The 25,481-nt window shown below is 41.2% G+C and overlaps 1 protein-coding gene across 1 annotated transcript in view; it reads left to right on the top strand.

Annotated features, from left to right (window-relative positions):
• ctnna1 (catenin (cadherin-associated protein), alpha 1) overlaps nt 1-25,481 on the top strand; it is a 122,541-nt gene that overhangs the window by 4,387 nt on the left and 92,673 nt on the right. Inside the window, exons 3-6 of the mRNA XM_079508053.1 lie at nt 2,279-2,474; nt 11,380-11,546; nt 12,668-12,787; nt 17,873-18,142. Of these exons, the coding sequence (XP_079364179.1) occupies nt 2,279-2,474; nt 11,380-11,546; nt 12,668-12,787; nt 17,873-18,142 (753 nt within the window). The remainder of the gene's footprint in view (nt 1-2,278; nt 2,475-11,379; nt 11,547-12,667; nt 12,788-17,872; nt 18,143-25,481) is intronic.

The raw sequence follows: 25,481 nt of genomic DNA, 5'->3' as shown, positions 1-25,481 counted from the left end.
ACAGAGCAATGAAGAGAGAAAAAAAAAGAAAAGCAAGGCATAAACATTAAAAGGGGCCAGTTGGAGATTTAAGTCATAATCAATCACTTTGATGCCATAAAAACATGGTTCAAAGTAACTTCAAACAACCAAGAATTATATATTTGAACTAGAAAAAGTGCCCTTCCGGGCACAGGTCTCCACCAGGAGGATAGGAGTGTGTGTGATGTTTGGCAAAATGTTTAGGAGGATGTTTTTTTGTATTTGTTTTTGCAACAATTTGCTTCATTTTGTTGAGGAAATGCAGAGCCAGATCACTCATAGCATCTCTGAGGATAGAATTCTGGATGAGCAAGACATGTGCAGCATTTTGTACAAAACGGGCCACTCCTGAAAACTTTGGAAGGCAATCTTAGCCAATCAGTGTACAATCTGAGAAATCCAACAGACTCGTCTTGATCACATGACTACAGAGATCATGTGTACCGATTGCCATTTCTTCATACGCCTTTGATGGCAATTGGATGATTTGAGGCATTTTGTCCAAAAATGTGTTTTGCAAAAATCAACCTGTTGGTGGCGCTATAACAGGCCAATGTGAAAAGGGTGGGATATATTCCTCAGCCTAGTAAGAAAATGTGTGAAAGATTTCACGTAAATTGCATGCTGCGTTCATGATTTGAGGCTATTGTTCAAAACGGGGCAATCTTGCAAACTGTGAAAGCCAATTATAGCCAATTAGGATGGAATATGAAATATCAGACAGATCCGACTTGAGCACATGACCATAGAGATACTGTGTAACGATTTGTGAGATTTTTGGACAGTAATATCAAAAAATGTGTTTTACAAAAGCCGGCCTCCTGGTGGCGCTATAAAAGGCAGATGCGGAAAATGCAGGTCAAAGGTTTGTCCTTGGCCTCTAGGGAGTGTGCATGCAACGTTTCACGCAGATCTGTGCAGTTTTAGGTAAAAAATGTGAAAAGCTGCCTCATGGTGGCGCTATAACAGGCCGTTCTGGAAAATGTGGGGCAGAGGTTCATCGTTGGCATCCAGGGAGTGTGTGTGCAAAGTTTGGCATCGACCGGGTTAACGGTGCCGGAGATTAGCTGTACACAGACGGACGGAAGGAAGGACGGACGGACGGACGGACACACGGACGGAGTGCAAAACATACTCTCTCCCCATGCCTTCGGCCTGGTGGAGACAACTAACAGCCTCTTACAAACTGATAGTTTTTGTTGGTTTATAATATCATAGCTAAACCAGCTAGCATTACACTATGTTACTTTTGTGGCATGCTAGATGCTACCCGTATTGGGCTAGGCCACACGTTTGTTATGACAGGCTCTCTTCCCTTGCTGTGATTAGGGTAAGATTTGATAAGCAGTGCCAGTATCTTCTCAAGCTTTCTGGAAGTCCTGGAAAATTGTTTAACAATGTAGCCTTGCAGAGAATACAATAAAAACTACAATGGAAGAACAGCTGATGAATCTCCCCAAAACTATAGCTATAGCTGGGGGAGCTGCCATTGCTTTGAATAATAAAATGATAAAGAAGAAAACATTCTTAATCTTTTGAGAAGTAAACTGATGGAATAAAATAAGCAATAATAACCACAAGCCTCCTGAAAGCAAATAACTATGTATATGGACTATAACTCATATTGAAGAGTTAAAGAAACAGAAGACACATTTGTGATAACATGTAAAACAAGAATGGCCCCTGTCATTAACAGCCAGGTGAAACAAGTGTTCTCTGATTATTTTTTTGCCAGGAACGTGTATGTTTCTCTGTCACAACCTCCCGGCTGTTGGTTTTGTTCGTTTGCGTAGTTCTTTTGTTGGTGCAATCACTGTGTTTTGGCAAAAAGAAAAATGGTGTTGGTATATAAAGCCTATATCATGCAATACTTGGGCATTGTGTAAGTCATTACATTAATCAGATTTACTCTATGCTTGGGGAGGGAGATTTATTTCACTATGCTAGTAATTCTGGTTTGTCCTGTAACATTACCACAACATTGCGTTGATGAGAGCCACCGGAGTAGGCTCTAGGTCTAGGTCTCTTCATCTAGGACCTAGATTCTAGGTGAAGGTAGCTATCATTTGGGTGAAGCTGTAAAAGCAATTTCTGCATCCCCTGTCACCATAAATTACTCATTTGCTAACTCGTAAGATGTGTCTTTAAAATTGCTCCGATATGCTCAAGTACAGGCAGGTGTAACATAGCTGTTATTTAATGGACAGTAGCTGATAAAAATCAAATCGATCAATCTAGCATTCTTTTCTCTCTAAAGGTTACCACGCTGGTCAACTCGAGCAACAAAGGCCCATCTAACAAGAAGAAGGGACGCTCTAAGAAGGCTCATGTTTTGGCCGCCTCAGTCGAGACAGCTACTGCAAACTTCCTGGATAAAGGAGAGAAGATTGCGAAAGAGAGCCAGTTCCTGAAGGACGAGCTGACTGCTGCTGTGGAGGATGTCCGCAAGCAAGGTATATAGAAAACACATATTGCAGTAGTGTGTGTTTTCAGGCCTGTACAGGGTGCTCCCAGGGCTGTTAAATTAATCATAGACTGTGTACACTGTCTACCCCAATGGTAGATCTTGAATGGGAATAATCACAGTTATGAGACAACTAAATTTCCTATGAGAACTGAGAGCCTAATTATTAATTAGAAGTTTTGTTGTGAATGATTATGCGTATGCTTACAGTAACCATGCTACCCTGGTGCATTGTCTGTGTTCAGCATTAGGTTGCCCTGAGGCATCTGGTGTTGCACATCACCAACCCCTATTTATTTGTCTGGTAGATTGGACATTAATATTCTTGTGTTTTTCACCCCACTTCAAAAAACCTGGAAGGATGCATGTTAATCAGGGGATTTAACATGTCATTATCAAGATTTGTAGCTCCTCGTGTCTGTTTTTGAGATATGCACTTAATAACACAATAATAGACTGATACTGATGAATATTGAATGAGACATTCTGCTGGGGATTTAAATAATGCGTTGTGTACCTTCCTCCACCATTTGCCAGTTAGTAGTCCTACTTTGTTATATATATTTCTTCATGTACTTTCTTTGATATCAGAATAATCCTGTATTGAGCTGTTGCCAAGGAAATGAATAAGAGCAGGGGAAAGCAAAGTGTGCAGATGTCATTGATTTCAAATATATTTAAATGGCTATATACACCTGCCTGCTGACATTCAACTGACACACATTACATCTCAAATTTAATTTCATGCCACCCATGAGTTCCAAAATGGGAATCTGCAGTAAAATTACCATTTGTCTCCTCATCTAGCGGGCGTGCATGCCTGCCCTAGCCTGGCTAATAAGCCAGACTAATATCACACAACACTGTCGCGGTATATCAGTCTGGGCTGGCTCCACTTGGATTTCATTTCCCGGGGAACATTTTCTCTTCGACGCAATTGGTCAGAGCTACTGTCAGTCAAAGGTCTCAAGCATTGAACGTCACTGTACCAAAGCCCGCCTATATTGCATACCGTGTCCCGATTGGTCCGACCTGTTCTCGATTGTAGGAAAGAGGCGTGCTACTGAGCCTCGCCAGACCGAAATCCGCTGGTAGGCAACTTTTTTTTGCCAACGGCTGATTCGGTCTGGTTTATTAACCAGGCTATGCCTGCCCGTGCGTGCACACACAAATACACTCACTCACTCTCTCTCAAATCCTCCCAATGCTCATCATATGAGGATGTCTTTTTGACACACTAGACCAGTGGGTTTAGGAGCCATGACTCAGGGGGGTGGCTGTTATGAAGTGAAGGTGAAGGGATTGTCAGCGTTTGTCTCTCCTCTATTCCCTCCCAGACATCCAGCCATTTAGATGCCAGTATGCGTGTGATGCTGTTGGAGTTTACACACACACACACACACACACACACACACACACACACACACACACACACACACACCCTGATGCTCGTCATATCAGGATGTCTTGACACCCTTGTAGACTAGTGAGTTTAGGGTCCATGACTGGAGTAAGTGGAGTATGGCTGTTAACTTTGTCAGTGTCTGACTCTCCCCTCCCAGACAATTTATTTAGATGCCTGTACGTGTCTGGACTGAGTTTGGAGGCGGTCACAGTGTCAAGAAATGGCCTGCATTGTGTTCAATGTCCGGGAATGTCACAGTAGCTTTGGTATGCTGTCATTGGACAGGAATCCTGTGTCTGTTGTTAGCTGCTGCCTAGGCTTGGCTGTCAGTTATGCCACGCTGCTCAGCCAAGCGTGCCCAGACTGATAATGCTGCCATTGAGCAGGGCTAAACCCTCCCATGGATTCAGAGGGCATTTTCCACCCAGCTGTGGCTTAACCAGCTGTTTAAATGGGCAAGGGAAAAAAGGCTGATATAATCGTTAGGGGAGGGTTACATTATGATAAAGCCTACATGTTAGGAGGCTGCTAGAATGTTGTTTCCTCTAGTCATATTTTATTGGGATTTCTAGCTCCTGTCAACACTCCTTTCCCTGGAGCCTGGAGAATTGAATTCATCTATCCATCCCTTAAAATCTCTGAAATGGCACTCTGAGCCAATTTGGATGACATTTTTCCACATGATGCAGAAATGTAAATATCAAGGTGGAAGCGGGACTTTATTTCATTGACATGACTGATTTTATCACCTGACAAACAAAACAAATACAACTTTGTTTCAATGAAAGGTGGTGCTAGCTGTCAGGGAAAGGAAAGGCCCCATACCCTATTGCATAGTCGGGAACATACTTTATATACTAAAAGCTTGTATATACAATTCATCGCTCTGCAACGTGTTGTGATCTTATAAATCAGATCTATACACTGACTGTTTCTTTCCATCATTGCTCATCTGCAACCTTTTCTTTGATTTCCTAGTGCTTCAAATGCTGCTTCAATTGTTGAACCTGTATTCAGATCGAATGGACTTTGATTGCAATCAATGTGTGCACATTGTGAACCTAGCCTAGGCTCCTAATTAAAACGATGCACTCCCCAAATAACAAGGAATCACCTGCAATGTCACTGCACCAGTGATCAAACCAGCTTGGAGTTGGTCTTAATTGAATCCCAAAGTATAGCACTGATCATATTGCACTGTGATCACACCAGATTACACATCATTTTCAGACCAACATAACCCCACGTGCGAAATCGTCTTAACACTTCCAGTGTGCCAAAATAAAGATGATAGAGTGCCCAGCAGAGGAGGCAGATTTTACTCTGAAAAGCCCCGCCTTCTATTTCCCCCCCAAACCGGGAGGTATAATTTCCCATTACTACCTCTTGCTGTCACATCTGATAAGACACATGGGGACTACAAATTTCACGCCCCCAAATGAGACGGCGGCCCCAATTCAGGTCCGTTAGAACGGTGTACTGCAGCTGTCGATGCAATACCTATTAGAGCCATCATAAAATACCCTAATTTCACTAGTTGTTTACTGAGGCTGTAGCGATTCTTTTGTGTTCTAATAAGTGTCCCATACGTTTGATCTGTCCTTTTCAATGTTACATACCTTCCATCTCGATATACAACCAACAATGTAGTAAATGTACTATAATATACTACATCAGTGTGTCAAAAGTGCTAGCATTGTAAATCTCAAATTAAAGTGGTCGCACAGTATATACGTCATGGTCATATCCCTTGAGGTTTTCAATACCCAGGAGCCACAGGCCAAAAATTGGACAGGACCTGTGATGTCATGCCGTACTTTTTTTTTTTTTTTTTCTATTAATTTGGTCATTAAGGTCCACAGAATGAGAGGCCTGCTCTGCCGGAAACATCGCGATTTTCTTTTTGTATACAACACCAAACTGTAGACAACCAATATAAGGCAACATTTCCCAAATTTCATCATGCTTTAACACTTTGACGGCGGCTAATTGTTTAATCCAGGGTTCCACCTGCGTAATACGCTAAACCCGCTATTTGTTTAAGGATTAAACGGTTCTGTACAGTATTCAAAAAGAGAACATATTTGATGCTGCTATACAAAGAAGTTTTTCAGAAAACTTAGGTCAGGATTTAGAAGGCGTCAGGCCAAAATGGGTTAAAAGCGACAGCTTCTGTCTGCCGTCTCTGCTCTGTTAACATTATGGGTAACTCATTCAAGTGGTAAATTAAATGTGAAATACATCCTCGATTGAGAAAACAACAAGATATGTTGACAAAGACACTTCATACATTTGGAAACGTATCTTTATTCAAATCGATATAGTCTTCAGTTAATTTTGTATTTTAAAAGTAGGCTAACTACAGTTGAATTTCAATGGACTTCTATGGGCTGGCCTGCAGTACACCGTTCTAACGGACCAGAAGTGAGGCCGCTGTCTCATTTGGGGGTGTGACATTTGTAATCCCCTTGTCTCCCCGTCTCTTTAGAAGCGTTAATAGTCCAAACGAGATGCTGATGTTCTGATCAAAACCATGGACAGTGACGCAGATTTAGAGAGAATAGACAGTTTTGTCTGGCCGTAAACGAGGAAGTGAACGGCTTTAGGGCGAGGTTGCGCCCTCAGGCGTCTTACTATGAAGACATGAGGAGATGTCTTGAGCACTTAAGCGGTTAACATTTGGTATTTAGACAATGCAGGTTTAAAGGGACACCTCACCCCTTTTGCAAGCAGATCTTATTTTAATGATGTTTGGGAGACCGGAAACACTTTCCTGGGGTTTATATGTGGGTAATGTGTTTTTAGATTTAAGTGCCCATGGACACTGGTCTCACTTCCTTCCTAAACTACAAGTTGTCTCAGTAAGACAGCCCTCTCCCTCTCGACAAGGTGGGGTGAGTGTACCAAGCATTATGGTAATTGTAGTCCAGGAAGGAAGTGAGACCAGTGTCCATTACATCACGGACACTTTGAAATACTAAAATATCTCAAAAGTCAAAACGCATATTAGCCACATAAAAACCCCAGGAAAGTGTTTCTTGTCTCCCAAACTACTATACATTTAAATAAGATCTGGTTGCAAAAGGGGTGTAGTGTCCCTTTTAATGCATGAATTAAAAAGGGCATCAGGGGGATCATGGTGATACCAAAGGCTTTATTGTGCTGCCGCTGGGTGCTAAGCAGCATTGCGTCGGGCAGAAGATTGGGCCTGTGGTCTTTTTGGGGACTGAAAACTACAAGTGCTATTGGGACTACATTAAAATCCATTTTATGCGAGTGCAGATTGAGTTATAATTTTTTATTGGTTTTTAAGAAATTAAATTACAGCTATAATTACTGGAAATTACAACTATAAATCTGCATTGAAATACTGGCTTATAGATACAATGAGATACTGGCCCTAAGACACGCATGCATATACATCTATTTTTGACTTCATGGTGATCAGTAGGCAAGACATGTAATCACAATGCTAATGACAGTCTATCTATCCACTTTGCTGCTATTTATTTGCTTAATATCACATCTTCATGTCGTACTCTGTCTCCTGTCTGCAACATTTCTGACCTCCACCCCTAATGCTTTATTTATAGTCCATCGAATTTCATTGCTGCACACTGAAAATAGGCCCAATCTTCTGCAAGCACAAATGCAGTGCAGTGCGACGTGTTGTGATTGTAGGTCTGCTATGTTCGGCATGTGACACCGTTTGTACGCCAAAGGATAATGCATGTACTGTATAAGTGTGTGTCTGTTGTTGTCCCTTCTGGTTATGTGGCTTATTGTGTGATATACATTTTAATCATTTCATCATGCACTTGGTCGGCCGCAGGTGAGGTGTTAGATGGATGAGATGGATGGAAGTTTTATTATTAAAGCAGCAGCGATCACTATCTGGCCATGTGAAAATGCCTTATTGATCTGAATCACCAGGGGGAATAACAGTCTGTGGTGGTGGGCGTGTGCTTTTCAGATACATGTGGTCTATCATTTGCACAAACCAGCATGGTCACAATCTACACAATCTCTTTAGTGCAGATTAAGTAGTGTGCCTGCTGTGGGGTGTGTTTGTGTTGTCGTCAACCACTACTTGAATCTGAATGCCCCACAGGCCCCCACAGTCAAAGATGGTAAAACACTTATCTCGTATTAGAAGGTTGAAATTAATGTTTTAAAAATGGCTGTACAATTTATCATGTCTCCCGGATATTTTCATTTTTCAGAGTGTTAAATTAATAGATTTCTTTATGACATTTTGTTGGCCATGTGCAGTGTGCCCTAATAGGAAAATCTAGCATATATATATATATATATATATATATATATATATATATATATATATATATATATATATATATATATATATATATATATATATTATAAATAAATGGGAGTCGACATAATGGCACTGTCTTATGTTAATGTGTTATCAGTTGCTATGGTGAGACTGCACCCAACGCAATAAATAGTGAGTCTGAGCAGTGTTACTTACTTTTTCATTCTCTATGGAGCAGTAGATCCATTTGACAAGCCAGATTAGTTGGTTGGTCAAACTCCTGTCTCTGACTTTGGGAGACTGTGATTTGTGTTTCACTAATGTAGACTGAGCTGGCATAAGAATCACATTATTTAAAAGTTGAAATTTGGCAGTAACCCCCCTCACTGGCTCACTCCCCCAGCAAAACTGTTTTGGTGTTTACTGTCTACTTGATAATGTGAGGCTACAAACCTCATTTGTGTGCCCAGTCAACTGTGTTAGCGTATCCAGTGTAGGACAAAGCTTGTTGCCGGATGACCCAGACAGGAAGGCTTTGTCATGCCTTTGACCTCTTTTTTGGGGGGGTTATATGTTTGTGTATGCTAGTGGTACTGGTCACTGTGCGTGTGTGTAGTACTCTCAAACATTATCTGTACAGGGCAAATGTGTCAGACTACCCCTCCCTCACATAGTCTGTCTTCTCAAATGAAGTGAAGTGCAATTAACTTGTAGCCTGCAACCAACTGTTGGCTGCCCACATTGGGCAGTCCCTTGTGCTACATGACCAAACCCCCAAATGTTCTGTTCTTGGATTAATGACTCAGGATAGAGATGACTCTTGCGTTACTCTTGCACATGGACTACAGGGATGTACATGACTGGCACCAGGACCGTTGCCTGCTTACGTTAACTGCTGTAAATGTTTTACTGCTGACTGGTGCTCATTATATGCTTTTGCTGTTGATAGACTGTACACTTAGTTATTATCCATGTACATGTACATTACTTTAACACGAGAAATTAACATGAGAGTATTAATCTAGAATTAATACGCTTAGTTAAATGTACTGCCGGTCGCTTCCTGGTCGCTTCGCCTGGCAACGTTGTGACGCCATTGAAATCCCCAAACTCTGGGCACATACATGTATGCGTGATCTTAGCAGCGTTTTCCACAGAATTGAGGCTCAGACGAGGTGATATTAGGTGAGGGACGATGTTAGGACGCTTAATAAAGAATTCTAGCGACCTCCCGATTAGCATATTGGCATTTCTGAGGCTAGAGGCCCCCGGCTATTCATTTCAATAGAAGTTGCTCACTGGCTTTTTGAAGCACCCAGAAGAGTGCTCTACTACCGCATTTGACCACCAACAGTTGTTGTGTTCCAGATAACCAACCTTGTGAAGTGAATTAATTGATGTTTTATAGTTATCCCATACCTCAGCACATTAATGGAAATATGGCAAGACCTAAGGAACAGTAGAGAGATTTGATTTATTTATGACTGCTATACGACTGCTATACTTCTAGCTACTTTGTATTTTACGTTTAATATGTGTTTTCCAGCACTATAGCAACCCCATCTAGCTGAATATGTACATGTGTATTTATCCTGCATTTACGAAATAGCATAAACTAAATCTTGCTCACATTTAAAGATACTTTTTCCAATCAAATTTTAATTTGCTTAATTAGTCATTGATGTCAACCTGTCATTTGTCCAACAAGTACCAGTGACAGCAGCTGTGATACTTTGCAAATATCATTGATATACAGAATAAAGAGTTTGGGCCCCAATACTGACCCCTGGAGGACGGCCACAAGCAATGTCCAAGCAATTTGAACTATAATTACCCAACTTCACAAACTGTTGCCGTCTGTCCAAGTAGCTTTTAATCCAGTCTATTGCAAGTCCTCTAATTCCAAATTTCTCTAATTTCTTGTTTAACCCATTTTGGGCGGGAACCCCTTTTGGTGTTATGTTATGCTCTAGCTATTGAAAAATAGCAGATCTACAAGCTCATATCGCGCCACCGAGTGGCGCACTACGAGCTTGTAGGTCTGCTATTTTTTTTTAAATCGAAAGATCGAAACATAGCTTTTTCAGAAAACTGTCAGGATGTAGAAGACATTTTTAGAATCTGATCTCAGGTCAAAATGGGTTAATGTAGTGTGATGGATAGTGTCAAAAGCCTTCTTGAGGTCAATTAATATTCCGATTGCATATTGTTTGTCAATTGCGTCTGTTGTTCTGTGTAACCGTTTCAGCCCTAATGTAACCAAATGGGCCCGCTTTGTTGACCGAGGAATGTGAAGTGAATTATGACCCTTGTGGCTCACATGAACCTCACATTGAGATGTGTTGTGACCATGTAGTACAGCTTTGTACTTTCTTTGGTGTTTTGACTGAGAAATGTGCCCAGATCTTCCGCTTTGAAAATACTGGCCAACTGTGTATGACTTGTTAATCTTAGCCTTGTTCCTCAGAGGGAGCGGAACATCAGTTGTGGTAGCGAGAGTCTACCTAATGTAGCATCACAGATGGTTGAATAAGTTGCCTTCGGAAGTTATTGAAAAATGAACAATAAACCTTAGCAGGCCATAATTGATGATGTCATATCACTGCATTGATGGCATGCAGACTCATCCACGCCCACATTGTGAATTTGATGCATCTTTGAATTGATGATTTCCATTTTCCACACTTCTAGTGGACACTGTTGTACGTGGCCCATGATGCTACTACTTCTCTTCACTGCATACCACAAAAAGTGTGACTACAAGCTTTTTAATTGTAGTTTACATTTATTTATGTAGTGCTGGTGTCAGGCTAGACTTTTCAATTAATCATATCGGACTGATACTTTTTGATAATGATTGATTGCCATCCACGTTATTTGCCAGCAAAATAGGCTTTAATTGTTTGCGCCATACTGCGGCTCCTGAGATGCACTGGGCCAGCCTGAATTTGGCCTGAGGCGTGATGGAAACCCAAATGTCTCTGCGCACTTCAGTGGTTCCTACTCATCAAATGTTTTCTGAAAGTAGTTTATCAATTTGTCCTATCCCTTAGAGGCAGTACATTCTCATGTATAATTTCCGCTTCCGTTCACCTTATATCTAATCCCACGAATAAAATGTATTTATCTATCGAACAGACATAACTCCGCATAACTCTGCAGTGGATCCTTATGTCAACTGAAAATGACGACTCTTTTCTTTTTCCGTCTCAGGTGACTCCATGAGGCAGGCCTCAGCGGAGTTTGCAGAGGACCCTTGCTCTTCAGTGAAGAGAGGCAACATGGTCCGTGCTGCCAGGGCCCTCCTGTCAGCTGTCACTCACCTACTGGTGCTGGCAGACATGTCTGATGTCTACAAGCTGCTGCTACAGCTCAAACTGGTTAGTCAGTCACCTTCCTTTGAAGTATTTAGGACACATTCTCCTTAATGCTTCAGAAAATGAAACCAAACTTTCCCATCCTCAAAAGGAAAGACCTTGAATTTAGACATGATTACCTTGCCCGGAGAGAAGGTAGTCTCTGTGCCTTTCAGCTTTCTTTAGCACATTCAACTTTGATTGCTCACCTTGAAGGAGAATATGACATGGTTTGTGAGACAACAGGGAATGGCCCTTCCTGTTTCTTTTACTTTCAGCATAAAGTTTTATCAGTGACTAACCTACTCTTGATGCAATCACACGCGCTCAGACAGGCACAGCCAATGAGGTCATGTGAACTATTTAAACGGGCGAGACATGCCTCTTGTCAGAGTTCCTAAAAGGGCCAGAGGCATCCTGCATCGCCATGTTGTGATAACAACCAGGCCTGTACGGATCTGAATGGTGAGACGGGACACAAAGCTCTTGGAAAAAGACTTGACTACTCTCCCACATTTTGAGGTTTTGAAATCTCCACAAATATGTATGGTATTACAGTGCTTGGTGTCACTCTCATGAGGATCCACCCTGTTATTCAGTTGGCTTCCAGTTAATTTAAAACATAACTGTGTAGAACCTCCTCTTAGCACATATGCGTTGCACTCTGCTGCCCTATCTTATCAGAGCTCTGTTTATAGCCTACTACTTCATTATGTTCATATCCTGCCGTTCCCTGTCTGAGAGCACAACCAGAATGTGGAGGCCACAGGGAAATGAACCGGCTAACATCCCAAAAGAAACTTTGAAAAGAAGTCTGTGCCATGTTTCTGTGGGCTGTAAAATACATTTTAGCATTTGATTCATGAATCAATCTTCAGTGGTGACTTGCAATATGACGATGACCTTGAAGCTTTTGGTATATTTTTCCATAGACTACATGAAATATTTCTTTTTGACCTTTTTGTTATCTTCCCACAAATTACTAAATATTATGCATAGTCATTTATTTTTTGTATAAATACTAGTAACAAGAACCCAAATTAAGATGTTGATGCTATGCAGAGATGCGGTCTAATATACACATCTGTAATCATCTATCCCTCCCACATCTGTAATCATCTGTCCCTCCCATCTAAACTGTTCAGGTGGAGGAGAACCTTATGAAAGTGCGTAATGCGGGAACAGAACAGGACCTGGGGATCCTGTATAAAGCCCTGAAGCCAGAAGTGGACAAGCTCAACATCATGGCTGCCAAAAGACAGCAGGTAAAGTACAGTTATCCAAAAGGAGAGAGAGAGAGAGAGAAACTGGATGAAATACAGTGATGGGTCACAAGCGATAGGGATTTGATGAAGGGTATGTTTGAGGTGAGGGATAGGTTGCATTAGCAGGTCCTTACGGGAATAGGTGTTATCAGGTTGATTTGTCGCTGTGTATCACAGACGGCCCACAGAGCAAGTGGGAGAGGGAGTACTGCATGCTTTTGCAAGAAGATTAGATGCTATAAGCATGAACAATGTCCTTATTACTGGTAACGGGGAGAGGGTGGAGGGCAGTATGAGTGTATGCTGGATGCAGCACGGGTGACAAAACCCATTATCTCAAGATGAGCATTGGCGATTTTCTCTATCATAAACGGTAGTCAGCAGTGACGTGCATTCCATGATGAATTTTCTTAGTGACACAACTGAGTAATGGGATGAGCACAGCTTACTTTGTAGTACAGAGCAACTAGGTATACAAACCTCGCAATGCTAATTTCTTGAGATAAAATACAGGGAGTGGTACTTTTGTTATGTTAATGTTTGTTTTGGTTGTGTTTACATGCCCGCTTGTCCTCATTCTCTTTTCACCAGGGACTTTTCAGCTAGACTTTACAAATATTTACAATGGCGTAAAAACAATGGCTTTGATAAAAAGCTGTAGAAAACAGGAAAAGTTTTGGAACCCCTGCATTTAACATTTGAAATGCTTTGGGAAGGACTGGAGGATGATCCGTTCGGGAGCTCAGGGCTTAAAGTTCTCCATCTTGGGAGATTTCCGTTCTGAGGATCTAGGGATCATTAATGAGATCAGTGTTGATCCGCAAAAAAAAATTATTAAGGTGGTATGTATGTGTACAGTGTAGATGGCCATGGTGTGAATGACATGACACGAGCAGTCTTGTTATGCTATATGAGGGGCTCAGGGGGCAACACAAAGTGCCAATCCGATCCTCATAATAATAATTTTCTCCGCGGCTCTGCCACTTAATAACCGAGCAAGCGCCCGTGTGTGCACGCACTCCTAGTTGCATGTGTGCTGGTCAGGGCTCAAGCAGCCACTCAGCCTGCTCTGGTCTACGAACGACCAACATTGGGACAAATCAAAGTTATCAAACAGGGGGCACGGTGGCACAGTCTGTAGTGCTGTCGCCTCACAGCTAGAAGGTCCTGGGTTCTATTCCCACTGGGGACGCTGTAGGTGCTGGTGGGGTGTTCTCTCCTCCGCGTCATCAGTGCCCATACCCGAGGCGGGGTTGGAGCTACAGAAAATGGAAAGTGTGAACAATAATGAATGGCAATTTACTGTACAGTAGTATTTGGAAATATACCATAACAAAATATAATAATAATAATGTGTGTGTGTGTATATGTGTGTGTGTGTGTGTGTATGTATGTATGTATGTATGTATGTATGTATGTATGTATATATATATATATATATATATATATGTATATATATATATATATATATATATTATATATATACTACATAATTTACATTACTTTTTTTTTTTTCATTCATCATTGGACAAAATGTCGAGGTGCCCAGATGTCCTATAATGCCCACCTATCCTGTATCCAATTTTAGTTGCCAAAACAATGGGTTGTCTCTCTTGTAGCCTAATTGACTTTTATTCTCACTTACAACCTTATGCAAGGTGCATAATAGACTACTGAAGCCTATCATTGTCTTCCTTTGGGGTTTTTAACTTCCACACTGCTATGCACCATGTGACTTGATTGTCCAGACTAGCAACTACAACAACTTCAAAAGCTGCTTCCATCCATGAAGCATGGATTGGCACACATTCGGTAAAGGCAACTTTGGGAAAACACCATTTTACCACTACTGTGCGCTGCAGCACCATTTAATTATATATTTAATAATTTAGGATTTATTTTTCTCTTAAACCGACTTATCCCTGTCTAGGAATGGGGTAGACCGATGCAAGTTTGGGGGGGTTCCCCTTTCACAATGTTTTACAAATCACATATTGGGACATGGTCTGACAATTTTCAGTCTCGGGATTTCTTTTGGCTTTAAGCCCTGAGAGCTGTCGTTGCTCAGCTGGGCACAACATTTTCAAACACACCAGACTACAGGTTTGCCAAGTTAAATATTGAATGGAGAGAGTGTAACACGCACAGTACATTGTTTAGCAGCTTTTTAAAATCTTGCACTTTTTCCAATTATGCATATGAACTTGTGCCAAGTTTTTAAGCTGACAGATGAAAGACTGCATAGTCATTGCATTTGATTGCATTCTTATGGTGGAGAAAAAGTGCCCAATGTGGTTCTAAAACCACTTCACCACTTTTCAACCTATCTTCATATAATAGGTCCTCACTAATGATCATGATAAAATGGCCCGATTGTCTGTGTCTCATAGGAGGGCTGTGGGCAGTTTAGAAACCGTCCTCCAGTGACATCATCACTTTTTTTTTAAACTGGATTTTTTTTACAAAAATCTTTAGATTTTCATTATCGTGAGAACGATGGCTTCCATTTTTGCATTGCAACTTTTCAGGACTAGAAAGCCTGCAGTTTCTATTAGCTTGTATTCCCCATAGATGATGTCACTGGAGGATGGTTTCTGAACTGAACTTCCAACTTGATGTGGGGTCACCTTCCTGTTCTGCAGAAAATAAACGTAACAAACACATGGCAAAGTTGGACTCGGTGGGAAAGTGTACATAACCTAATTTATATTTCATTTTACGGCAGTGTTACTCACCGAAAATAGCCAATCTACAAGCTCACATGTCGCATCGACCCATTTCCCTTCCTGTAACAAAGTTACTGCTACCACCAACAAACTGCAGGCTTATCGATTCTTCAAGTGAAATCCATTTGCATTTAACAGTTGCAGGATCCCCTGGAAAAATGGTAAACTTACCTGATCTTCCACAAGCTTAGAGCTTGTAGGTAGGGAATTGCAATAACAGATGACATGAAGGCAATCAACAAACATCTTTGACATTTTGTTTCACACACTTTCTCATTACATGAAATTATTGTTTTTCACGCTCATTAGTTACTGATTAGCAGCAGGATAAGCTGTCAAAGGACAGTTTCAACTCCCTTTAATATGGATTAAAAGCTTTTCTGATGTATTTGAAACCATAACCCTGCATATACATAATATCAGTAGGTAAGCAAAATAAACTGCCACTTAGGAATGTTATGCAAATGTATTTGCTTAAAATTGCAAGTATGTAAATGTATTTAAGGAATGGCAGAAATGGCACGTACATGACGACATAATGTGCTTGAGTGTCTCTAAGGCAGTCATTTTTGTTTGACGGATGTCAGGGAATGTCCATGTGATTATTTAAAGAGCTCTTGTTAGAGTAAGAGGAATCCAACACAGTCCACTGTTTTTATACCCACATATTCTGCATTCTAAATCCTGGGTCTCGGCCAAAGTTAATTTTCCTCTTTTCAATACAAAGTGATGCATTGCATTCACAACACACTGCTACATTTCACATAAATGTTAATGTTGAGCAAGAGTTTGAACAATGGTTTACTGCCAACCCTCTCCTCCATCGCTGGTGGTATCTAATGCCAAATGGAGTTAGTTAGTTAGAGCTCACTGTAAACTTACAATAAACATAGGAGCAGAATTCAGAAGGTGGCATGAAGCTTTGGAACGGGTAGGGTTGAAGACTCATACAAGACAGAAGACAGTTCGTCATATGCATGTTGTACACATCTTCCAACACTGCCATTGTCGGAAAGATTGACAGCGTTGTGGCTGGTAATGCGATGATAGTCAACGTGAGACCACTATATCAACTACCTGTAAAACTAAAAGGATGTTATGCTTGTGTTAACTTAAAAAGCTACCAAAAAATAATAATTTTCTGGTCTATGTGGAAATCGTTTTGTGACAATTGCATGTAGATATTATCATCTCCATTAGGAGAATTGCCAAGCCATGTACCAAGTCATTATCAAGGTAAAATATTGTTCCAGCATATGTCAGCTGACACACAATTAGATTTACATGTACAGTAATGAACAGAAGTATAAGCATTTTAACCAACTAAGCCCTATTCAAATGTTTGATCAGTTGAATGTGGTTTAGCTAGGGCTAGTCTCAGACCACTTGATATTACATATATCTCAGTCTGAATGCATAATGTACCCAAATTAACAGATTTTGACTGGAAATTTGTTTAAAATTATGTTAACCCATTCTGGGTGGGAACCCCTTTTGGTGGTTTAAGCATTATGTTAAACTTTAGCAATTGAAAAATAGCAGATCTATAACCTCAAGCGAGCTTGTAGATCTGCTATCTTTTTAAAAATCATAAAAATGTGGCGCAAATCTGAATGAATATATATTCTTTCAGAGCACGTTTTTAACTTGAGTATTTGCTTCTGGGGGGGTCACTGGCACAACATATTTTCAGATGTGGGTCCGCAGCCAAATACTGATAATTCTGGGGGTCCTTGATGTGAAAAAGTTTGAGCACCAATGACGCAGAAACAGGTTTTCGGAAAACTTTTAGGATTTAAAAGACATTTATTTTTTGAATCTGCATCAGTTCTAAATGTGTTGAAAGGAAGAAATATCATGTACCAAAAATGAGTGGATGAAATAATGTGGTTTACATGGGGTTTTGGTTGAGTCTAAGGCAGTAGGAAGCAATTAATTTATTTTATTTCTGCAGCCTGCATATTTTTCTAAGCCATATATCTTTTAAATACATTAGTGCATCCCATATTCCTTCCAATGAAAACGTAATCAGAATATATAGTGCCGATGTCGCAATAGTAATGTATTAAATGGCAAAGGCATATTGTAATGTCCCGATTATGAGTGTATAGTGTTACCCCAGGGAACAGAAACAAATCTGGGTCATCTGGTGTAAGCTTTGTCACACTTAAGTGTCTCTATGAGTGCATAACGGGCTCATTTTAAATCCAAAGTATTCTGCTCCCTCCTTCCCTGTGGAAATCACTTCGCTACACCTGTTCCCCTGTTGCCTGTACCTATAAAGCATTCTGCTCACTTCTCACTCATCTAACCTTTTCTGATTGTTCTCTTGTTTCCCCCCCCCGCTCCCCATTGGTAGGAGTTGAAGGACGTCACCCACAAGGATCAAATGGCGGCTGCCCGTGGGGTACTGCAGAGGAACATCCCCATGCTGTACACAGCGTCTCGTGCATGCCTGCAGCACCCAGACGTGGCGGCCTATAAGGCTAACCGTGACCTCATCTACAAGCAGCTGCAGCATGCCGTCTCTGGCATCTCCAACGCTGCTCAGGCCACCGCCACTGAGGACTCTATCCTGAACCAACCAGCTGGGGGTGGGGAGTTGGCCTACGCCATCAACAACTTTGACGTAGGTTCACTGACGTTGCTTTTGACCCAGTTGCTTCCTATTCACTCGCCTTTTGCGACTCATCCGAACCGTGAATGAATACGCCGCAGAGGAGACCTTATTTACCAACAAATAACCTTTTTGCTATGCAAGGAATTTCTTTCGTCCCCAGCTCAGTATGATTATGATTCACATGGATGATTGTTTTTTATTGCTTACCTTATTTGAAAGGGCACACATTTCAAAACGTCTTATATTTTTATTTGGGCTGCCCCCTGAAAGTCTGTTAAACCGTTCTTCAATATCTGACTATTTTAAATTCGGATAGCTGACTCAGATAGTCCGTTTAGCTGACATTTGTGCTGATCAGGCTCATAATTTGAACATATGGCATACATTCACATTATCTTATCACTTGTATTTTTGCATTCTTAAACTCGGAGTATATTTTGATACATTCTTTGATGAACCCCAGATTATATAGATTCAGATTAACCCCCTTTAAAGTCTTTCAGTCATTTAATAATGACATCTCTTAAACCCATAGCTGTGATTCTTCTTGTCATGATGGCATCACCATCTGGTTTCATCTCTATTGTTGTGTTGCGGCGGGGGAAAATCCACTCCAGTCCCATTCAGGCGTAATGAAGGTCATGCCAAGTCCGAGTTGATACAACACTACCTTGAGAGGTTACTTGAGAATTCCTTTGCTTTTAACTCCTTTTCTGCAGAACGGGATTGGGCAAGTTAAATAAATGTCACAGATCGCCTAGGACGAGATCGAACAAGTCCTTAGTTTATAATGATTTTTACGGGCTCTTGGAGTCATCGTCGCCTGGCAACGCTTCACTTCCGCGTTGCTGACGCCATTGAATATTTTCCTTCATCCAGACCAGAGCTAGCGACGATCTAAATGTTTTTTGTATTGGTATTGAAGCTCTGATTGAGGTGATCATACAAACATCCATGTTTTAGGAGGTCAATAAAAAAATCATCGGCATAATGGTGAAGTTACCGCCACCATCAGGACACAGTAATACTATAGGATTACTGTGTTAGAATGAGATAGTGTGTATGTCACGGATTTTTCTATAAAGAGTGCCCCGGAAATTATTCCATGGTACCAGAAGTTCACCGAATCAGCTGGAATCGGCTTCAAAGTAAGGGCCTACAGCCGTAAAGGCTGGCGTCCTGCAACAAACCACTAGTTGGGGCTGCGGTGTAGAAAGGGTTACAGTTACACACTTCCAGACATGCCTTAGATCTGCGTCAATGAATACATACCATGCTTAGCGGTTAGTGTCAATAACGTAGATCTACGGCAATTGGTCCTTTTTTTTTCCCTAGTGCTTTTGATCGATCAAGTTGTAATGCTACTCATTAGCATTGGATTGCTAGCATTTTGTCGACTAAAACTTGACGAAGTGTTCGACTACCTTTTTTCACAGCCGAAAACCAAATGGAAACTAAATAAACTAAGCCATGACTAAGACTAAATATATTGACAATTTTGTCAACAGATAAAAACTAGACAAAAATGTTAGGAAAGGACTAGTGGACAAGAGAACCAGTCTAAGTAAAAGACAAGTCATTTTACACTTCGTTGCATGCTGACAATAGCCGATCTACAAGCTAGTGTACAATCAGCCAATACGACAGCATCAAGTCCCTGCCGAAACACATTTTCGTCGACTTAATCAGCTGTAGATTTAGTCAACTAAAACTAGACTAACACTAAAACATTCCAAGTGACTAAAATGTGACAAACTGAATGAAAACTATTCAAAAGACTGACTAAAACTAAACTCTAAATTTGCTGTCAAAATCAACACTGGTTGCTAGCTGGTGTTGTCAATAACACTGGAGCGCGCCGTCTTGAATTTCCGCGCCCACTCCACCACTGTACCTCCAATTCCTTGTCCCAGATGGCATTTCTGGTCAAAACAAGGTTTATTCCCATGTACTCCCCGTGTCCCCTAGGGTAGGTACCCTCACAAAAACCTGGTCTCTAAACTACCTCCCCCTGGCCAGCCGGGGCGCCTGATGGAGGGGAAAGGAACTGGTCGGAATAACGTGTTCCTTCCACGCGCTACGTCCGGCCGGGGAAACTCTCCCCTGTCAGGTGAAAAAAAGCAGCTTGGACTCCTCATTCATAGAAGGAAGCATGAGGTCAGTCCGCTGCCCCCCAGGTTGGCAGAGGAAGTGTAGCGCCCAGGATTACATTAGATAACTGACACTGGATGAAAAAATGGGTTACAAAATTGTGGGATAAAAAATTAGGAAAAAGAAACCAAGGTTTATTCCACCCATGGCCAACGCTGTAATGGTCAGGCTTTCTCATCGCGATCGGGAGACTGGAGTGGATGCGACAACGCACACACAGTAGTAGTAACATTTGTAACATCCAAAGTTTCCCTGGATATAAGAGCCAATGGCTCCGTCTGACAGCATTGGTGAGACACTGGCAAGAACATGAAGCCGACCTCGGGGTCAACATGCTATCAGGCTGCTCCAACACTACGTCGACAAACTGATCTTTATCAAAGCCCTAGTGCTATGGCCCGATTACCTCCTTGCTATTACTTGAGAATAGTTTTTATTAGATCTTCATATTATATCTTGATATGAGATTATTATTATTTTTAAGTGAACATTTATAGTGTCAAAAGCTGCATTTCTGTGGACCTTTCTGTGTACCCCCCTCCCCCACACACACACAAACGGTGCCTTTATTGAGCACCATTTACGGCCACCTTTAATGCATCGAGTTAAACATGGATAGAACAGTTAAAAGCTACATTTCCCCTTTTAGTGAATCTTTATAATCATTACTTAATGATGAGATAAGACCTTAAGAAATAAGCCAGCTCTCCACTTAATTTTTAACACCACTAATTTCCCACACACCCATTAGTTTTCTGTGGTCATGGCAACATCTCTGTGGCTTGATGGGATCGGATGTATAGGACTCTTGCATCACAGCTAATGGTCCTCGTAATTAAGTAAAATAAATTACATAGGTGATATGTCCATCCTGATATACTCTATAAAGTAACACTTAAGGGAAGTTGGAAAGCGTGATTCACATGAATTTAAACAGTTTGTCATGATTACATCCACACAGAACACAAACGTCTTCTTTTTGACAAGGTTAAGGGCACATTACGAAGACTAACAATTTTGCCGCCTTTGACTGAGTATTCTGTCAATTAAAATCCAACCATTGTCTGCCTTTGTTGGAATTCTCCGTCAATTAAGAACATTACACAAGCGATCCGTTTTTATTTTAACAAGAGTTGTTCAGGCTTTACTTCGCATTAACGCGAGGCCCTCGTATGAAGGACATTACACAAGCGATCCATTTTTAACATAACAGAGTTCAGGCATTAACGCGAATGGAAACTCCAAAGGGATTTCTTGATTTCCTCGTATGAGAAGCATTGGAAGTTGTCAGTTGTAACAATATGTTAAGAGCCAGGCAGGCAGATTGCACAAGCGACATTACACTAATAAATTACATAGGTGATATGTCCATCCTGATATACTCTACTTTATTGTACATAACGTAACACTTAAGGGAAGTTGGAAAGCGTGATTCACATCAATTTAAACAGTTTGTCATGATTACATCCACACAGAACACAAACGTGACGATAGTGGCGTACTGGATTTTTGAAACGAGGATGATTTCGAAAGGATTCATCACCAAATTAACTCATTCACTTCAGTTTGGATGATTTGTTTTCATAAGCCCACCGCCAAAAACTACTTTTGGCGATTTTTGTGTTAGTTTTTACACAGCCCTCCTGTGAGACAGAGGAGATTCGTTTTTACCATTTTATCATTTGCATTAGTGAGGACCAATTATATGGACATTGGTTGAAAATGGAGCTAAATACTGTTGTGCACAGTTGCACTGAATCTGAGACAAACCGTATTCACTGCCTCCTCCATCTCTTAATGTAGCAATCAGTGGAGTTTCCTCTCTTGTATCAACGGTTATCCATCACAACCCTTGGGAGCCCATTGAAAGACCACATGGTTGTCTTTGGTTTTACAGGTTGTGACTTTCCCATCCTCCTTGTGCATGTGGTGGAGCATATGTATCTGGGCGAAACGCTCTGGGTGAAATGCTGCAGCTTCAATGTTTGACTGATAAGATCATGAGCATGTGAAGGCTGTTGCTGTTATCTCTCAAAACTTCTATAGATTTTTGACAAGGTTAAGGGCACATTACGAAAACTAACAATTTAGCTGCCTTTGACTGAGTATTCTGTCAATTAAAATCCAACCATTGTCTGCCTTTGTTGGAATTCTCCGTCAATTAAGAACATTACACAAGCGATCCGTTTTTATTTTAACATAAGAGTTGTTCAGGCATTACTTCGCATTAACGCGAGGCCCTCGTATGAAGGACATTACACAAGCGATCCATTTTTAACATAAGAGAGTTCAGGCATTAACGTGAATGTAAACGCCAAAGGGATTTCTTGATTTCCTCGTATGAGAGGCATTGGAAGTTGTCAGGTTGTAACAAGCGACATTACACAAGCTTCAGTTTTTAACGTGTATTATTTTAATATAGTTTTAATTGAATAGATGATAGTATAGATGGCTGGATAGAACAAAACAATCTTTCTAATTAATTAACGTGCTAAGGTACTTCATATTTTTATGGATGGATAGATATAGATCCGTGTCATCTTTTTTGCAGCCATTTGTTATTCATTTAAAACTATATTAAAATACTACACGTTAAAAACGGAAGCTTGTGTAATGTCGCTTGTGCGATCTGCCTGCCTGGCTCTTAACATAGCGTTACAACTGACGACCTGACAACTTTCAAGTTCCAATGCTTCTCATACGAGGAAATCACTTTAGTAATGCCTGAACAACTCTGTTAAAAACGGATCGCTTGTGTAATGTTCTTAACAGCGGTGCCTGGCTGTCAGCCTGTCACTCAAGATGGCCGTGGGGCTGCCTCTAAGCGCAAAGGCCGCGCCTCCTTGTTCTTTTGCGGTCTAGTCCGTAATGATGCACCTTGGATACCCCCAGCACCAGGAAACGTGCACGCGCATCCCATAGAGTCCCATTTAAAATTTGATCTTTCCTCGCTCTTTTCTCTAACTACGAGCCTGTCCGTGGTGATGATCATCCATCCGAGGTTCGGATCTGTTTTGTGATTTTTCATCGCTTCGCATTATAGCAGCTTTAAGTGATTCAATAGTATGTGCATTGACTGCCTAGACACTGGTCAGTGATGGACTTCCACCAATAAACAGTAATAACAATATTGAGCTTTATTTATGACCTTGTAGAGAGATTATAACGTGCTGACAGAAAACTGCGGTGACAAAATACGGGACAGGTCTTGGAGGTAAGCGGGACACTGTGGATTCTAGTTCTTGGCATGGGATTGGTTATCTCTTCAAGGTTATAGGATAATAGTCGAGTTGGTTTTAACCACAAGCCCTAGTGTTTCTATTCTAGGACGAACGTTCGATTTTGTCACGCCAAAATCTGCTATGTGCTATTTTCAGCAATGAGATTTGGTGTGGAAGAGTGAACCTAATATACACCCCAGGGGACCCCAGTGAACTACATATATAGGGTTTAAGTGTTTAAACTGCTCAGGAGTTTGTCTCCCTCCCAGCAGGCATATGGCATGCCTCTGAATCTTCAGAAAATGAAATATGACGATGAAGCATAACTACAGCCCCTTGGATCTGATGCACCTGGTGCATCTGGTGACCATGCACAAAGTTGTATTGTTTTTTTTTTGGGGAAATACATACTTTTTCCAGGCTAGCTCATTTCAGATGCTCAATTTCAAGCGCAAGGCAAAATTAATGAATGAGTCACACACGCACACATATATATACACTTTCTCGGTCTCTCCCTTCTCGGGTGCCTGTTGCCATGGCGACGTGACACGGAAGCAGAGCAGGTCAGATGAGATGGAATGGAGGTTGCTGGTGATGGTTTTGATAGAGGATGGGCCACCTAATAAAGCGGAATTCTAACAACTGAATTGTTGAATATGTTATTGGCTCTAAGGCACTGATGGTTGCGCATGTGTTTTTTCTTTTCTGTCAGGGTAAGATTGCTTTCTTCTCTTGCTGCCGCAAGCAAAATTGTGGTACCTTACCCTCTGCAATGCTTCTCCAGCATGTCAACTACGTCTCCCTCTCGGCAAGCTTGCCCCCGTGAAATCGGACGTAAACAAGTGTTCTCTCTCCCATCCTGCAGATATAATGGCAGAATGGGTTGTGATGCAGATACAGCACCATTGTGACTCCTATGAAAGGGCGTAATGAAACGAGGGCTATAAAATCTAATTCATCCACAAGAGCATTATCTATTCATAGGCTCATCTGTTAACAGAAATGGCTCCCATTATCTGCTGTCAAGACCAGGAGCCCACTGCATGCTGTTTTGAGTCATTCCTCATTCATTTATTAACACTTCATTGCAATATATTAGGCTAGTAGGAGTTACGAAAATGTGCTTATACTTTTAAAAGTTTCAGTAAAGGATAGTGTTTCTGTATGACTGTACCAGTGTCCCCCAATCTTAGTTATGATGTGAGAATATACATTTCATTAGTATGATGGACTTGCTTGCTTGGCTAAGACCAGCATCCTTTACACCCTTTTAGTGCCTTTATGGCCTCATTAAAATGTATTAGATGTACATAGGGTATTGCTTTGTAAAGTGATGAAATGTAATCTTAACATTTCGAATATCTATGAAATCATGTCACTTGCCTTTTCGGCAGTCAAGTCTTTTAAAAATAGTCCCTTGATGACCTGAAAATGCATCAAAGCGGTTGCGTTTCTACTTGGCCAATGCCTTTCAAGCATGTCTGCACTTGGCTTCTCCTCTGCTGTGATATAAATGACTGGCTCCCCCAGTTACCAACCGCCAACATATTCTTTAATAGTATAAGAGCAAAGACAAATTCTGTGTGTGTGTGTGTGTGTGTGTGTGTGTGTGTGTGTAATGAGCCATTTATCCCGCAAACACAACCAAATCCATCTCCTGCTGTCCATTTGAGCCAGGAAATGAAGCGAGTGGTTTCACAGACTCCTGTTTTATCAAATCCATTTCACCATTTCACAGATTTTGGTCACCCTCGGCCATCTCCTGAAACTGTAGACCGGAGCATATTGTCTCTTGGCCCACGCCCCACGGGCTTGAAAAATAAAGACGGTTTAACCTTCAAGCTCTTCCCTCTAGATTTACCAGCCAGTCTGTCAAAATCTGTCAAATCAGCTCTCTCGCTCTTGCCAGCTGTCTCTCTGCTGGCTTGAGAAGGAGAGATCGGCATACTAGGATGGTTTTATTATCTTTGTTTTAT

This window comes from Electrona antarctica, assembly GCF_951216825.1.
Source record: "Electrona antarctica genome assembly, chromosome: 1".
NCBI classification, from domain to species: Eukaryota; Metazoa; Chordata; class Actinopteri; order Myctophiformes; family Myctophidae; genus Electrona; species Electrona antarctica.
Note: the sequence above shows the minus strand (reverse complement) of the source record. Positions and strands in the feature narration are given on the sequence as shown.